The sequence below is a fragment of the Condylostylus longicornis genome, unplaced genomic scaffold (genome assembly GCF_029603195.1).
Source record: "Condylostylus longicornis isolate FDR11 unplaced genomic scaffold, ASM2960319v2 ptg000023l, whole genome shotgun sequence".
Lineage (NCBI taxonomy): Eukaryota > Metazoa > Arthropoda > Insecta > Diptera > Dolichopodidae > Condylostylus > Condylostylus longicornis.
This window is the reverse complement of record NW_026577992.1, coordinates 310,414-329,155: the sequence shown is the minus strand read 5'-3', so window position 1 is coordinate 329,155 and position 18,742 is coordinate 310,414. Positions and strand designations below refer to the sequence as shown.

General features: G+C 23.1%; 1 protein-coding gene and 1 long non-coding RNA gene across 2 annotated transcripts in view; both read right to left on the bottom strand.

Moving 5' to 3' along the window:
* LOC129606978 (larval serum protein 2-like) overlaps positions 1-3,228 on the bottom strand; it is a 167,494-nt gene extending 164,266 nt beyond the window's left edge. Inside the window, exon 1 of the mRNA XM_055517644.1 lies at positions 3,178-3,228. Within this exon, the coding sequence (XP_055373619.1) occupies positions 3,178-3,228 (51 nt within the window). The remainder of the gene's footprint in view (positions 1-3,177) is intronic.
* Positions 3,229-10,163: 6,935 nt separating this feature from the next.
* Positions 10,164-18,742, bottom strand: part of LOC129606981 (uncharacterized) — a 166,904-nt gene continuing 158,325 nt past the window's right edge. Inside the window, exon 4 of the long non-coding RNA XR_008696789.1 lies at positions 10,164-10,199. This is a non-coding gene — a long non-coding RNA (uncharacterized LOC129606981). The remainder of the gene's footprint in view (positions 10,200-18,742) is intronic.

Below are 18,742 nucleotides of genomic sequence, written 5' to 3'. Positions count from 1 at the left end.
CTGTATACCGATGTCTTTTTCTTTATCTGCATGTCCTTTTTTCTTTGATGCCTTTTATTTTTCATATACTCAGCAATACAAAATTTTTTCAGAAAAAAAAAAAAGATTTTTTAAGAGATTTTTGCGATTTTCATGATCAGATATGTGTGTGAAATTATAAGCACTTTAAACTTTATAATGCATATAGGAAAAAAATAATGTTAAAAGCAATCAATGCACGGGGCTATATTAAATTTGAGAGGATAAGAATTGATTGAAAATCAGAAATAAGAAAAAATTGAGTTGCACTTTGCTATAACAATCTATAAACAATTTTTAAGACATTTATATAGGTTAGTAAATATAAATAATGATAAAATGGCCACGAGGAGAACATGAGAGTTACTGTAACCCATTTAAAACATAAGCATTTAAAACAAGTTTTTATGTTCGCATAAAAACTTGTTTTAAATGCTTAAAATTTTCATATACGTTGAATATTTTATTATTTTAGTTTTATATTTATACATCACATTAAAAATTACGCAATACTGAAATTTGTAGCTAATGGTAATTAAAATCGAAATATTTTGAAGAGTTTATAGGGGGCTACCTATGCACACAATATTATAAACTTAAATTTATTTTTATAATCTCAAAATAATTTTTTTTGTAGCAAAAAGGTCAAATTTTCCTATAAGAACGCAACACTATCAATAAAATTATAATATATTAGCAAACACACATGTTACTGTGTGTAATAATATTTTGTATCTTATATTATTTTGCATATAATACAAACAAGTAGAATATTATATGTGAACATAAAATTCCATCAAAAAGATACAAAATAAGATTAAGGATATTTTTTATTTTCCATTATTATTTTTAAATCTTGTTTTATTAAATATTGTTTTATTTTATACCTTGCAGATCTATACATTTATAATTGTTTGCACAGATGTGTAAGTGTTTAACAGCGATGAATACGAAGAATATTTACAAGATATCTTATAAATTTACATATATTATGATATATTCACAATGAAGCCCATTTAAAAAGACGCTTATTCATTTAGCTGTACTTGCATTTACTAAAATTCTTGTTTTGGTCATTTTTTGTTAGGAATATTTTGTATTCGCCTTGTGAAAATAAAGACATCCAGTTATTCGCCAAACCAATTTTAGTTTAAGTAATAAATAAGTGTTTACTAGGTAAACAACATGGCCTACTGGCAACTGCCAAATTAAATATTTAACGACTATCACCTCAATCAAACATTAATTGAGAATATAAGAATCGAAAATCAATGTATCGAACTCAGTAAATTTTTTTCACGAACCCCAAGAGTTGCGCCAAATATTCTTCCGATATAACTCCTTTTTCATCCCTGCAAGGGTGCCACATTACTATATTACACACATTAATATAATTGTGTAATAGTATAATTGTGTTATAGTATAATAAGTCTAATATCTAAACACATACACAATGTTCTATTTATTCCACATAGAAACAAAACTTTACGAATTTAATTTTTAATTAAATTTTCATATAATTTTATTAAACGATTTAAAATATAAAATAAAATTTTAATTTCTAAAACTACATCATGCAAAACAAAAGACCTTGAAAATAATACATAAAATGTACTTCATGGTTGTGTAGAACCATTTAATAATATGCTTGAAGAATGCAGTTGAACATTTCGAGTTTAAAATGTTTTAAACCATACGGAAACAAAAAGGAAATTTAATTTTTTTGTTTTCTAGAATTGTTTCCTTCACTTTTGAAATTTTAAAACATTAATTTTCATATTAGTCATAATTTGCGATTGGGTAAATTTTTCTATTTCATAGAAATTTAATTTTTTTTTGTATTTTGTACAGGGTTTTTTTTATTTAATTTAATTATTGTTTAACAATGCAATAATTTAATATTAGAAAATTAATTACATTGTTATGAAATTCTAATTTTCTAATGCTTGGGTGTGTTTTGTTTAAATTATAAAATTTTATCAAGTAATTGATGTATAGAATGTGCTTTATTTTTTTGTTTCAACTGAACTGATCATCTAACAGGACATTATATTAGAATTAGAAATAAAAAATTTATTAAGCAAATTATGTTAAAATTACTTATTCAAGTATTCAAGTATTTAAGTAACAAATATAAGAAAATCCTCATAAATTTTATGAATTACAATTCTGCACCAGCATAAAGATTCTATTAACAAAAAAGTCTTACACAATATATAAAGATAAAATTTCTTTCAAAGTTCCGTACCCAAATCATGTATTTAAATTCAAGAATGGTTGTTCCTATTCTTAATTTAAAACAATTTAAAATTTTTCCAATTTAGTTACACTCTATAGTCAGCCAAACGCAACTCTAATAAGAAAATACAATAACACTAATAATGATAAAAGTAATAATAATAATAGACAACACAAAATAGCCGTAACAAGTGATTTTATTGAACAAAAAAATACAAAAAAAAATAACCTTTTTTCTCATATTTTTTACCATTTTCTTTATGGATTAAATATAACTTTCTTTTCATCCTCTTCTACTCTTAACTATCCAAATCATTTAATATTACAAAGCAAATGAGCATAAAATGAACGTTTATGCAAATTAGATATGATATTGCAGAAATCAACAAAGGAAAAACAAAAATAAAAAAACAAAAATGTACAAAAAGGATAACCAAAACAAAAAATAAAAAAAAAAAGAATTGGATAATAAGGAAAACATTTATTTTGTCTCTATTTTCTTCTTTTTCTGTGTATCTAAAAGATAGGGAGAGAGAAATAAGAGTTTACATTCTATATATAGATTATTTTCGAATGCTTAACGTGTAAATATATAGAAAAGCTTCGATTATTGCATTTAAAAAAAAAATTTAATATTTTTTCTATTACATTTCAATAATAATTTTTGTCTTTTAAGCAAAATTCACATAAAATGTACACATATATGTATACACAGCAGCGGATCTACTGTATATGCAAAATAAGCAATTGCAACAGGCATAAAAAAAAGAGGGCGCTATTGAAAACCTTAAAAAATTTAAAAAACTTTAAAAATTAAATTTTAACAAATAAAAGTTTTTTTCAAATTTTTTCCATTTTGTGTTTTTAAAAAATGTTTTCTATTTACAGCGTGATTAACATGACAAGCTCGTTCCTATATACCAACATTGCAAAACAACGATGTGAAAGTTTAACACTAGGCTTTAACTCCATTACTAATCTTTTATTCAGCATAATAAAGTTGCATGAAAGTAACATATTATGCGCAAAATGCAATTTTTATTGCATATTGTTAATTGATATGAAAGTGAAAGCAAGGGGCAGGGCACACTTTCTAGGAAACCATGTAGGGCGCCAAATAAATCAGATCCTGGTCTGTGTTAACATCATACATTTTCTTTTCAATCTATGCGCATAACTTATTAATACTATGTATGTATGCATATATGGTATGCAATAAAATAATAATATTATGGCACTGGAATAGCACTGGAATAATATTATGGTATACACTAGACACATACATTCATGTAATTAAATTAGTTTTCAAACAGCAATCGATTGGTTTAATTTTTGAAAATTTTCTTATTCAATAATTTTGTATACAATGCACTTGTAAAATTTAATTATGGAAACTATTTTCTATAAAGAATATTATTAAAGTTATTACTCGACTCACACCACTGAATGTAAACTGTTAGATAAAGCAGGTAAATTAGCATAATAATTTTGTTTGTAGAACGATTTTTATAAAATTTGATATCAACATAACGCCTTACTCATGCTTTATAGAATACCTTTTAGATACTTCCGTTTTATAGGAATAATAATAATAAGAATCACCTCTGAAAGAATGAATTGCTTAAAAATTGTAAAATCAAGAGGAAACAGAAGTGTTATAATTTTTTTTATATCCAAAACAAGTCACTTCAAACCTAATTTAATATAGATAATGTGATAATGCTGTATTTCGTCATGATCTGGTTTGTTATTTAGAATGTAGTAAAATTGCATACTTTTAGGTAATTTGTTAATATTTCGTAACATTGAAATATACAAAGTATTTATTCAAATAATCCTTTCTCTATAGTAGTATATAAACAATAATATTATTGAAAAAATTTCATATAGACAAAACTTCTCATTTTTAAAATTTTCCATGTTTTCCACAATTACTCCAATTTTGAAATATAAATAAATGAATTTATGCATTACATTTCTATCTATAGCTATGTATATATTTTTTTATAAATCGCAAATATTATATTTTTGTTATATACATTAAACATAAGTATATAGAAAATAAATGATCCTGAATTTATTAAGATTTCTAAACACAGTTATTATTCAACATAGTTTTATGAAAAAAAAAATGCAAAAATATTAAAAAATTTATTGCAATTTTTATAGAAGTTTAAAAAATGTAAACACACACATTTAAGTTTTATATTAATATACTACAAGGATATAATGTAAACTTAATGTGTAATATAGAAGAAAGGAGCGTATGTGTAAATAAAATTCTGGACAATAAAGGTTAAAAATGCATGTTCATCTTCTATTTTTATCTCTTAGTTAGCTAGTCATGTTTTTGCTTCCGTTTTAGAATTTAAAAAGTTCAGTATGGGAAACAAAAAAATACAAAATGCTCATTTTTATCATTCTTTGTATTGCATATGAAGGAAGCAATCTAGAAAAATGCATTACCATGCAGAAAAATTACATCATGTATTATTTTTCATTGTTCTGAAGTCTTGCATCAAGTTTAACTATACAAAAAAGTTCATTCATAGTTTTTGTATATACTTGCCTTTTTTTTTATTTATTTAAATATTGTTCTCATTTTGTTCTTTAATAAAAAAATATATGTGTTTTTCTGTAAGTTTTTTATACTTTGTGCTATAAAAAAATAATAAGAAAAAAATCATTAGTCGTTTTTCACTTACTCTTGCCTTGTACTGTACGTACGTTTTTTGTTTAACCAAAGAGTTTTAAAACTAGAATCAAAAAAAAAATTCTTGTTTTTCAGGGTTTTTTTTATTTTTGTAGAAGGTATTTGTCCTGCTTGTTGCTGTTTTTGTTTTGACTTTGTTACAGTAATGCCTTCCTATGTTTCCGTACTTTTTAATTTTTTTGTATTCCTTCATATTACCTACTTTTTTTTTATATCTGTTTAACTTGTAATTTCAGATGCGTTGCACGTTTTCAAAATTGCATGTTTCATTTTCTTTGGTTGGTTGTTTTTTTTTTTTTAAATATGTATATGTATATAAACTAATATTATTTTACTTTAATGCGAAAATATGAATGAAGAAATAAAAAGAGTTTAAGAGAAGCAAAAATTGTTTATTTTCATGAAAAAGTTTTATTGTCTTGCACTACTGAAGAAAAAAATTTAGAATCTTTTTTTCTTTAATTTTTTATTCAATGTAGTGAAATTGCTTGTACTCTATAAACCTAGTATGTATAAAATAATATTTTGCAAAATTTTTCAAGCTTGGAAGCTTGCCATTTTTTTTTTGATTTTCTTCTTTGTAACTTCTTAGTCAAATTTAACGATTTTTAAAATTTTAGGTTGTTCTGTCCAATTGAAATTCTTATGGAATATTATTAATTGCTAAAATAACATATTGACGTTAATATAATGCTTTTTGAATAATAATGTACAAACATACTGAAAGTCAATATAATGGCTTGAATAATATTATGCTATGAAAATAAGAATTATAAGATGTTACGGCTCAGTATAAGTTATTAAATTCATAAAATTCTGCATCTAAAATTAATTATCGATTTTAATAGACATAGTATCATTCACAAGTTTGATTTTAAATGAGATTTTCAAGCAAAAGGTCGAAAATATTCACCTGTAATCAATATAATCTTATTTCTTAACTTTCATTTTGTTGAGATTTTATTCAGAATAAGAAAAACATAGATGAGTTCTCCAAGATTACAAATTTAATTGACTCAAATTTCAATGAAATATAAATATGTTCGATTAAAAATTTTAGGAAGTAGCTTTTATATATTTAATATAATTTGTTAAGCCTTTAATTTTGTATTGAAATGAGTGAACAATTCTAATAAAATATATTTGAACAAAAATTTTATTATACTAAATGCAATAAATTACCTACTACAATTATATTGAATTGCTGTACATATAAACTAATTATGCTTAATTTCCAACTTTGTAATACTCTTGAAGTGCAAAATAGCAAACCGCATACGTAAGTAATAAAAAATTCAGAATTTCCAAATTCGTATCAGGAGTACAATAATGAGAAAATTAATCTTATATTTTACAAAATCCGGAATATTTCTTTTGTAATTAATATTCTTCGTTCAAAATTAATATTAAACAATATGACGTCATTACCCATGTCCAGACAATATGAGTAAAATTTGTAAAATATGTAATGTGACAAAAAATTTTATGTCAGTTTTTATTAAAGATTAAATAAAAGCCTGAAATTATCTTAAAATTTTGTTATCAACATTATTATTGATATGAAATTCTGTATTCAACATATTTTGCAGAGCGAATCGTTACTATGTTGTCACATAAGATGCACTGTTTACATTAAGACAACTTTTGATAACAACAAATCAGTTGTTTGACTTGTTTTTACTTCTTGATGGTTATTATAACATTTTCATTCCCCTTTCTGTTTTAATAAATCACAAAATTTTATTTTTTATTTAAAAAAGAAAGAAGATTAAAGAAAAAACAAAAACTACAACAGATTTAAAAGCTTAAAATTAAAACAAAGAGTGTTTATAAAAAAAATGTTATGCAGAATTATGCATAAGTGCAAAATGTTTTATAAATTGCGAAAACATTTTTTTTTATTATTTTCAAACTTGCAATAACAATACGTGCCATAATAATATGAAAAACTGTCAACCGGATCCAGGGAATAAAAAAGGAATGAAAACCTATTTAACATTTTTTAAATTTTTTATCCATTTATATAGTAACTTAAGTATAGGGGGAACAAAATAACAACAACAAGGAAAACATTTCTTTGTAAACAAAGTTAAATTAATCTGTGATCAGCGCCTTTACTATCACTATCATTAGCAACATGCTATCACCATCATCATTATCATCAGTATTATTATCAATATAATAAGTTTCACCATTGTTATCATTATCATCATCATCATTATTTTTAAAAAATGTTAAACCAGTATATAAGATAAAAGCATTGTCCACTCTTAGTCAAAATGAGAGCTTTATATGTACATAGTTTTGCATTGTATATAAGTGAGAAAATAATCCCTATATATACATACATATATTTATATGAAAATACTTTTAATTGCATAAACTTGAAGCCAGAATTCCGGAAATAGGACATTAAAAGTGATTTAGTGTTACAAGTATGCATATTTGATGTCATTTGTAGACTGAATTAACGTCACTTCAAAAATATACTCGCATAAAATACACCATAAAATTTTTAAATACTGTTCTCGTAAGTTTTTTTCCATGTTTTTGCTCTACTTTATAACATATATTTATACCATTATATAAATAAATCGAAATTATATTTGAGTTTAGGATAAAACAGAAATGCGATCAAAATATAAAATAGCCGAGAATATGAAAATAAAAAAAAAGGCAAATACTTTAGCAAATGAAATCAATTAAAATTCTGACTCTTAAGTTGACTAGTTTTTTTCTCTTAAATCATGAAAAAAAACAAAGATTCTAACTATTAATTTAGTGTTTTTAAAGTTAGAACTTATTTGATTTTTACCGTTTCTGATATTTACGGTGAATATACGGTGAAAAGTTTATTCATTCAATAAATTAAATCTGCATATAATACTTTTATATTAAATGTCAGTTAGAAGTATTATCTACGTTAATTTCCAAAGTTTACCAAAGCTGTTATTTTATTACTCCGATGGTAATACAAACCGTTGTGAGAAAATAAGTGCTTAATGTATATTAGAAATTCTGATTAATCAAATAATTGCGGAATTCTATTTGTAATCAATTTTCCAAAAAAAGAATTTTCTATGGCACACTTTCATGTTGTTTATTGATTGACAAAAACAGATTTTATAAATTTTTAATATATTTGGAAACTTCTTTCAAAGAGACCTTTTGAAATCTCCATTTTAACAATTATTCAAAATATCTAAATAAGTGCGATATTTCGAAGATTGATTTAAGATGGAATTGTTATTAAAATCTGGAATTTGATATTTTTGAACATATTTAAGGCTTTTGATTACTGTCGTAAGAAAAATTACGTTAACAACTTTCGTTTCCGATTCTTTTAAATTAAGTATAATTTTCAATATTCCTCATTATAAACAGAATACGGAATAACTTAATATTGAAGCTATAGGTTTTCAGTTAGTATAAGAAAATTCCAGAATTTCATCCGATTTAATTTATCTGACCAAATTGAGAAATGGCGTTCAAGCAAGTGTAACAATACTATTTCGATGATATATGAATATGTACATGATTATTTGATAAAAGGATTTTGTGTTTAAATATTTGAAATATATTTTAATTTTTAAATTAAAATCATGACTTATAAAATAAACGATTAAAATCGATTTATTTTCTTAAGCCCAAATATTTTTCTTATTTTAATTTCATTTTTTTTTCTCTTTTCTGTCAATAATGTTTTTTTTCGATCATAAAAACCACTTAATAATTAATTACCTTATATAATAGAGAATAACTGTGTGCAGAATTATATTTCATTTAGGGGTATGTATAATATTATTACAAAATATTGAAAATTTCATTTATGCTTCTTAAGGACATAATAATTCATATTCGTTTTGTCATAGTACATACGTACATACATATACATGCATATTTTATATTAGGTAGAGCATTAATACAGCGACACTACTTGTTTAAGCAAAAAAAATTTTTCTCTCATGACAAAAACTAGATTCACAATGAAAATTTTGTTTTTTCTTTTTTAAACGCCTTCAGTAAATGACTAATTGCTATTTCAAAAAGTAAAAAAAAATCTATAAAAAAAAACTAAACAGGAAGAGAAATTGCAGCAAAGAGATAATAATAAAAAGTAATAACAAAAAAAATAAATAAACGATAAAGAGATGTTCATTCACTTGTGTTTGTGTAATACGCTTTCGATATAGTTGTATTTAAGCTGAGTATTAAATTATTATTACATTAAATATGCTACCAATAAAAAAATTCCTTATATATAATCATATAACAATATTAAAATAGATGCGATAGGGATTCAATGTGATGCAATCATAAACTTCATTGAAAAATAACTTAAGAAACTCATATAGAAATAAATTTGAACCCCAATTAAATTAATAATTCATCAAATTTTATGTGATCTAGCACGTTATAATATAATCATTTAATTGCATAAATTTCCTTTTACTTTCTCGATGGTACTTTATATGTATATAAATTTTGCTTTTGTATTTGTTAGTCGTTTAGTTAAGGGAAATTGCAAATTGTAGATGATGCTTTAGATAAAGTTTTCGATGATTTTATTGTAGTTATAAGAGAACGTGTAACAAATATCCTTCGTTATCCTGAATTTAAAATTTGTTGTATCTACGGTAAAAATGGCATGAAGAACGTTTATATATTTTATATTACAATAGATGTGTTGAAGTAAAATTCAAGAACGAAATAATCAAAATCATTTAAAAGAAAGTTCATCTTCAATATTATTTTTGAAATAATTATTCAACAAAATGAAAAAGAAAATAATTTTAACTTCCATTTAAAATAAATTAGAGATAAATATTTAACTTTTTTAACTACATATATAAAAGATAAATATATATATGATATTTTATTTCCATAATATTTTCACTCTAATAAATCATTTTTTCCCTTAACATTCAGATTTACTTTAGGTGGCAAGAAAAAGTTACGTATTGCGTAGATTAAAACAGCAACAAGCAATTCCTTAAATCTAGTAATTAAAAAAATAATCTAAATAATGTAAAACATCTATTTCTATATTATAATCAGTTTCAGATATAGCTAGCTTTACATTTTAACATTTCACCTATTTCTTATGAATTTACGTCCTATACTTGTTATATAGTCATCGTGAACTACTTGATCATTTAAATATTTAATGTAATTTTCATACTTACATTCTAAATATATTTAGATTTGCATTTGACCATCAATGATTTACCTGAAATAAATAAAAAAAGCATTATTACTTTTGTATTTGGCATTAAGCGTTTGTTAGATTTTGGTATTAAGTATTGCTTATAAAGAAAATTATGACTTACAAAAAAAACTTTATTTCAGAAACTCGTCACTCACGTCGTAATAATTCGGCATTGGAGCTCGAACATATTTTGAATATGATTTACTTTTAAATATCCATTCCCTTAATTATTAAATAAAGTTGTTATACATTGTGTCGCACATACATACGAGTATGTACATTTTATACAAATTTTCAATTCGTTTTCAACTTGAAAATTTAATTGAGCATACATTAAGCGTTTTTCTACCATTCCATATAATATTTTTTTTTTCATATACAAAAATATTTTTATCATCATGAAATGTACAAAGAAAGACGTCGAAATTTTTTGGAAAACTTTTTAATGTAATTATTAGTTTTAGTGTTCATATTATAAAAAAAACAAAATAAATAAATAAAATCATGTTGCTATATAGTAGACCTTATAAAAAAAATGAAAGAATAATAAGCAATTTGTGGTAAATTTTTGAATATAAATTCAACAGTGGCAACCAGTTTTAAAAACTTTTTTTGCAGCCAACTTGAAAAATTTATACTTTTGTAGAGGTTCAGTTTATTTTTTTTTAATATTTTTTTTTTGAAGAGGAAAACTATAGAAAATTTCTTATTTTTATTTTTTTTATTTTTTTTTTTGGTGCAGCATAAATAAAAATATACCATCCACTTAAATTAAGTTTTCGATGATTTATTTTCGCAAATGGGTTGGTTATTTTGTACGTATGCATTCTTTTCATATATGCATGTGCCCTTAACTAAAAAAAAACTGTTTTTGAATTTTTTAAAGTAATTATAAAAAAATAACAAAAAAAAAATTTAAATGTAATATGATGCAAAAGAAAATTTAATTTTTTTTTGTCTTATTAAAGGTTCTATTTTTACTTGCCGGTAAAAATACCGGTAAGGTAATTTGTGTTAAAAAAAAAATAAAATAAGAAATTGAAATTGGTGTTTTCCATTTGTGTGAGCTTCAAACTGCGTGTAGAACAAGAGTGTATAGTAATTTTGTACTATCCGTATAAATATTAACTCGAACCTTTATATGGTTTAAAAACACGTTCTGCACGTACTCTACCTTCAATATATTATAAAACTAGTACGTATTCATAGTTTGTAAATAATGATTAATGTACTCGCATTTCAGAAATCTTAACAAATTGTTAAAAATTTCGGCTCTTAATTAAGGGATTTGAAAGGATAAGGAAAATTTTTTTTGGTACTATGGCAATAATTTCGACTTAAACAAAAAGTTGTTTTAACGTATTTACAATTTTAATTTCAAGTTTACAAAAAAACACCCTTTATATTACAATACACATTCAACAACATTCTTATGTATGAAAAACTGATACAATCAAATCTCGAAAATTTTAATAATGCTATAGAATACGAATTATGAAATTTTTTTTAAATAAATATTTTTTTTAAATAATTATCTTGACTTTTAAATTAACCTCATATACAGTTTAGTGAACACACAGCTTTACAAGATTAATATTTTGAATTACACCTACACATGAATAAAGACCAATCATGTTTTCTTGTGTGTGTATACAAAAATTTATAAGGTTTTCCATTTTTAATTAAGAAAACAAAAAAAAAATACCATATAAGACCTAGTTTTTTTATTCCCGTTATAAAATGAAAGTGCTATTAGAAATTTCAAACAAAAAAAAAACAATGATGTAGAAACACGTTTTCTAAAAATCTCTTTCAAAGAAAATATCATTCAAAAAACAACAGCGTCTTTTAAATCACCGGAACTTTAAATTTCAGTGAAAAATTAAAAGGACAAAAGTAAGAAAATTAAATGAAAATTATTTAGTAAAAACACATAACAAGGAAATTCTATGACAAGCGTATAGCTTATGATTACAAAATTTCACAAGTACAATATACGTAGCTTTAAGGAACTTTAATCTAAAGTATTGTATTTGGTATTATGTGCATGTATGTGTCCGGAACCAACCTAAATCAACATTTTTTTTTTAATGTACAATAAGACTGTAGTACGGCGAATGAATTATAAAAATGTGTAAAAACACAACTTAACAGAAAAAAAAAAATAAATAAATAAAAATATATAAAAAAAAAATAAAAAAAACCCCTGCAGATAGAAAATGAATTGTTTATCACAGCGGGTCTATTCAAGGTATATTGACCTTTTTCTCTTAAAAAAATATTAAATGAGGGTTCCCTGTGTACAACTAAAAAGTGAAATTACGGTAAAAAAGAAACAGCTAATAATCTGTATATCTAATAATATAATGTAGTAGTGTTTGTAAATGTATACAGGCCTAGAATATAATCAAACACACAATTGTATACGGTATATTGTATGTAATATACTAATACGATATGTGTAGGAATGCTCTTCATTCATAAAATTTAAACAAGTTTTAAAAGGGAAACGGAAGCTAAATTTTTCACTATTTCTTTTTTTTTTTATTCTTGTTTTTCTAATATTATATATTTATCTATTTGTTTGTATTCTAAAATTATTTTATTTTGTGTCCTGCGTCAACAAAAGCTGACACTATCGCCTTAAGCTTTATTTACGTGCTCATATACTTTATGAAAATTTTTAACATCAAATTTGAACTAAAAACATGGGTTACAAAGTAGCACATTTTTCTTATACAAGTGAAAAGAATCTTAAAGAAAAAAAATTGCATACATTTGGGATGATTTTTACATTAAAAGATTATTATATTCCATAATTACGACTTTTAAAACTTTACCTTTTTTACAGAAAATATGTAAACAATCATATTACAGCATTTGATAGATTTTTATGGTTTCAGTACAGTTATTTAAAAAAAAAAAATTTCAAAGAGTACAATACTGAGATGCTTAGTTAAGAAAAAATTTTTTCTACAGACTAAACTAAACAGAACATGTAGGTATAAGATTCTGTAGGAGTTTAAAAATTTTGTAAATAAAACCATGGATGGGCTGACAGATTTACGGAATGAAATTATAATAGCATTTTTTTTCGATTTTGTTAGGAATGTCCTAAAAATGAATTTTATATAAAGAAGGAATGTTTAGTTTGTTATATAACCTAAAAAATAATACCAAATTCGAAAATAAGAAAAAATATTATACTGCTAACATATATATGCTGCTAGGAACATAAACCTATACATATTATGTTCGAATGTACATTATATAAATTTACAAATTTGTATATATTTTCCTACAAACATATTTAAATGAATATATGAGAAAAGAGAACTTAAATAAAAAGTAGATCATTTTTATTATTTTGTTTTCTTTTTGCTCACTTTTTCATCTTATTCTGACTTATTTTTTTGACTTATTTCAGACTAAATGAAACGTGATTTTGACTATTAAGTGTGGAACATAACCTCTCTAAATAAGGAAATTTAATTTATTTTCGTTATAATTCTTTCAACATATAAAAACGAAAAGGAAACATTTTAAGACATTTTCCTTCTGTAAATCAAATTATATGGCTATAATTGTATTATAAAGAAAAAAAAATATACAAAATATTTGTACTAAAAGTATGGAATATAGTAAAATTTTACGAAATATGTTGTTTATGTACACGTATTAAGTTCATTCCGAGTCATTGTAATAAATTATATTCCTGCATATACATATACATTAAATAATTTTTAAAGTAAAATCAAGTATAGTTAGACGTGAACCCATAAAATATAAATATGTACGAAATATAATATATATATATACGTACATAAATATCAAGTTGACAATAAATTATTGAAAAAAAACCTGAAAATTTATTGAAAGTGGTATGTAGATAACTGCATAGGTATATAGTATACAAAATTTCGAATTAATTGCACATTTATTTTAGTATTCTAGCAAATTAATGTTTGAAAAGTTTTTAATTAATATCATTAAACGAATAACATAAATATTACCGTTATTGATCACATTTTGGTACTCTAATGAAAGATTAAAATTCTTCAATACTGTAAGAACTAAAAAATTATATTTTATTACTATACAGTTATATATGTATATGTATTATATACAATTTTATTTGTATCGAGCTTAAGTATAGGTACGGAGAATCCGTTTAAAAAAGTGGTTTGTAAATTAAAGGCAGTAAACCAGGCCACTGAGAATTTATATTAACCAAAATACTTTTACAAATACAAGAAGACACCAAATTTTGCTTATCGAGTTTTTGATTGAAACATACTTCTCCATTGTAGGGAAGTGTTAATAAACAATTTTTAGAAAGATGTCAGTCTGATCTGTCGGTATTTTGTGTGCACGTATATATGTCTAGTTTGGCTGAACCGATTTTAATAAAATTTTATCTTACATTTCTATCTTACATTTTTGCGTATGTAATATCAAGAGAATTAATCAACCAATTTTCTTGAAATTTAATATATCGCTGGCAAAACTGTGATACCACGTAAGTACAAATATTTCCAAAAGTACTTTACCAATTTTCTGTTTAGGAAATGTCAAACAATCCATCTTTTATTAGGATTATTATTGCAATTGTTGAAAATTTTGAATTTTTCGAAAATTTCATTTCTACATTATGTAAGCATTGTTATAAAAAATAGATAGGGGGAAAAAAATTATTTTTTACTCGTAGTTATAATAAAAATTCCTAAAAATAAATAAAAGATACGAAAAAAGTGAACAAATTATACGACTATTCAAACATCTCCTTGTTTTCGAACATATTTTCTTTGCGGTTGTGACATCTCTTAAAAAATTAATAAACTTCACTTAAGAATTAATTAAGAAATGAATTTTCGAAAAAGACTGGAATAAACTTTGAAAGACAAAACATAAACGGTTAAAAATGTGATACGCAAATTTCTACGACACTTACGATCGTCTCGGTTGAATGACAACATTGTTTAAAAAAAAATGTTTTTTAATGTTTAAAAGAGTATAAAACCTATTTAACATTAATCGCCATAGAAAATTATAATCTATGTTACTTTATATAATTTCTATTCGTGATCAATAATGAACACTTTTTCTGTAAATATCCAAATATCTAACTTCTAGTAAGTCTTATAAGCGGTCTATATCTTTTTTAAATTTCTTTAATTTTATTCATAAATTTCTACAATAATAATATTGATGTACCATGGTACACTCATGGATGCGCAAAATTTTTTTTATAAACAAAATATTTATTTAAAATATATCCGATGAAATAATTAAAATTTAACATTAGAGAATAATATTATTACATTGCGAATATGGTGTTTACACACGTAAATATGGTATAGAGTATATTAAAATTTTCTTACATAAAACATAGCTAATTAATTTTTAAAATTTCCTAGCAACAAAGATATAAATCTGAATATGCGGAAGTAGAAAAGTACGTGCTTACATAAGAGAAGAAAAAAATTGAAATTGTAGGTGAAATAATTAATCTTGAAAATAAATTAACGTGACATTATTTTCTCAACACAGCACAATATTTATTTTGAATTTGATTTTGTTTTTAGAAAACATACTACCTTTTGAAATGTAAAGTCTTTCATTAGTTCTATTCACTATATATTACGTGATTTTATTGCTATTATTTATTATTTTTATTAATAATTATAGTTTTCAGTTACTGAAATAATATATAAACAAATTGACAAAAAATTAATTAAAACATGACCTTAAGGGAATTTTTTTAATATTGTAATAATAGTTTAGATGTCAAAAATTTACACACGATGCATTACATTAGTATATAGGTATTAAATATAAGGATATAATAATGGTTGCCAATAAAACAGGAACAATTAAGGATTAATTTGTTTTGTAGAAAATAGAAAGTAAATTTTATAAGTTCAAATTGCTTGGTTCCTTATACTTTATAGATATCTACATAATATTATGTTTGTTAAATTTATTAATAATAATAATAAATATTTACTAGGATAATGAATGTTTATTTCACTCTTATACTTTAAAAATGTTTTTTAAGTATAACTTCAAAATCATATTTAGAAAAATATTCGAATTTTCTTTGTGAGTTTCCTTATAAGTAGAATTGCAAAATATAAAATTTAATACTCTTTTAAGGACTAAAGAAATATAATGTGAAATAATTTTTAAAATTTTAGCATAAATAATATTTCGGTTGCTTTGAATCATAACAGAAACGCAATGACGTAGAAAGCAAATTCTGTTTAAAAATATTGAATTTTGAAGGCAATCAATTGTATTTTTAATTTATTTTTCTAAAGAAAATTCTAGTTGTGTATTTAATTAAATAGATTAAAAACCAAACTAATATAATATTTAATTTTATTAAATCAAAAATATAAACAAATCTGCATGCTTAATAAAAAATCTATAGTTGAAATCTTATAAAAAAATCTGGCAACAAAAAAAAAGAAAACAAGACTATGATTTTGCCATTAATCAAATTATATTTTTTACTATTATAACCACACCGCAATATTTTATACACGTGGAAGTTTTCATGCTATATAAAATAATTGTAAAAACTGTGGCATTAAGCTCTTACATCAGTTGATTTACTTGATAATATACAAAAAAAAAAATATTTTCATTTTTAAGAAAAAAACTCGTAGGTTGGAATTATATTTTATTAAAATAGTTTTTTTTTCCTTGTTTCTCTTTAAACTTAAAACATCTTCAATAAAAATATGAGGAGAAGATAAAATTTTCTTTAATATACAAAAACTCCTTGTAGACTTTGAACATAAATTTAAAAATTTTTTTTTCCTTTATTCTATTCCATAGTGATTAAAACTTAAGTTTATGATATTCCCTATAAATGACATAATAAAAAAGCTTGTAGAAATAAAAGTTTTTTTTTTTATTTCATATATACTTTGTATACCAATAAATATTTCAAAATTCTAAGAAATTTTTTCTCTTTGATGTTTCATTTAATATTGTAAAAAAAAATGAATATAGAAAAACATTCATAAATCATATTTATAAAAAAAAAAAACTTTTTATGGTTTTTATTTATGATTTCCTTTTAATTTGTTTTTTTTCAACAATAAGTTCCAATTTTAAAAGCGATGTTTCTTCCTTCTTTTATAATGCTTTAATACGATTATTCAGATCACAAGTTTAAGATTACAATATCATTACAATTGAGAAATACATAAATAAATATTTGGGGAGAAAATAAAAATCTCATTACAAAAGGGGAAAAAAAATATTTTCTTTTCGAATATTTTTTTAAGTATTAATTTTTTATTCCAAAAGTTCTTTAAAAAATACGAGTATTTTGAGAATAATGAATTACTTTTATTTTTCAATTTGAATAAGTAAAGTACTAAAAAAAAAATTCTTTGAAAATAATTAAGAATGTGTGGATTTTGTAGGTAAACAACACACATATATATTATTTATAATTAATTTAATTGAATTATTTTAATTATCGCATATTCGTACTACAACTTCAGATTTAATCGCGGTGAAAAGAACATGAGTACATATTATTCACATGGCAGCATAAATAATTTTAAAATTAATTTACTAAAAATTGAATAGTTCTTTTTGTTTTTAAAAAAATTCCAAAGAGCTACAAAGTACTTATTTATTGAACAAATTTGCGTTTTATTTAAAAAACTTCAAGAAGAAAATAAAATCAATGATAGAATGGAGGCACTTTTAAGACAAAAAATTCTTTTTAAATTTTTCCAAAAAGTTACACGTGTATTTTTTCTTTGCGATTGAAATTTTAAATTTATTATTTTTTTCTGTTTTTTTTTACTATTATTTCTTCAACTTTCAAAAATCATCTTTTTGAGAACTTTTTTTTACAGAAAATTTGGTAAGTCTTCAAACAATTTGAATTGTTAAAAAATTTTAGAAGAATGTTTTTTTTCCTTATGTAGAAAAATAACAAACTTAAGTAAACCTGTATAAAATAAATTAACAATTATTTGAAATTTTTTTTTTTATTAAAATAATCAAGTAGACTAAGTTTTTCATTGAAAATGCCCATTGCTAAAGGAAATCTTTGAATTAAATTTTATTATTATAACAAATAATTATTGCTTATTAATAATTTGTAGCTGTTTTGAATTGAAGGAAAAATTAACAGTGCCGTATTCTAAATATTTTGATAATAATTATTGAACTTGACACAACAATCAATAGCTGACAAAACTATGTGTCTTCAATTTTAATTTACAAAGCAGTCTTAAATTTCAAGATATAGTAGTTGGCCTAGTTAAGAAATAAATAATGTAAAAGAAGTGAAAGAAAACGAAAGTGAAACATGCAATTAAAAGACTTACAATATTTCATCTTTAAATCCATGTGTAACATTCACACGCCTGAAGTTTAATATGAATTTTTATCACAATTTTCTATAGGTATTAGAATTTTCAGTACCTCTAATTGAGAAAATTTTTCTATAATTTTTTTGTTGAAAGACGAAGTTGCTACTCTATTCTTTCCGATTTAAACTTTAACTTTGTAAATATCATACACATTTTTTG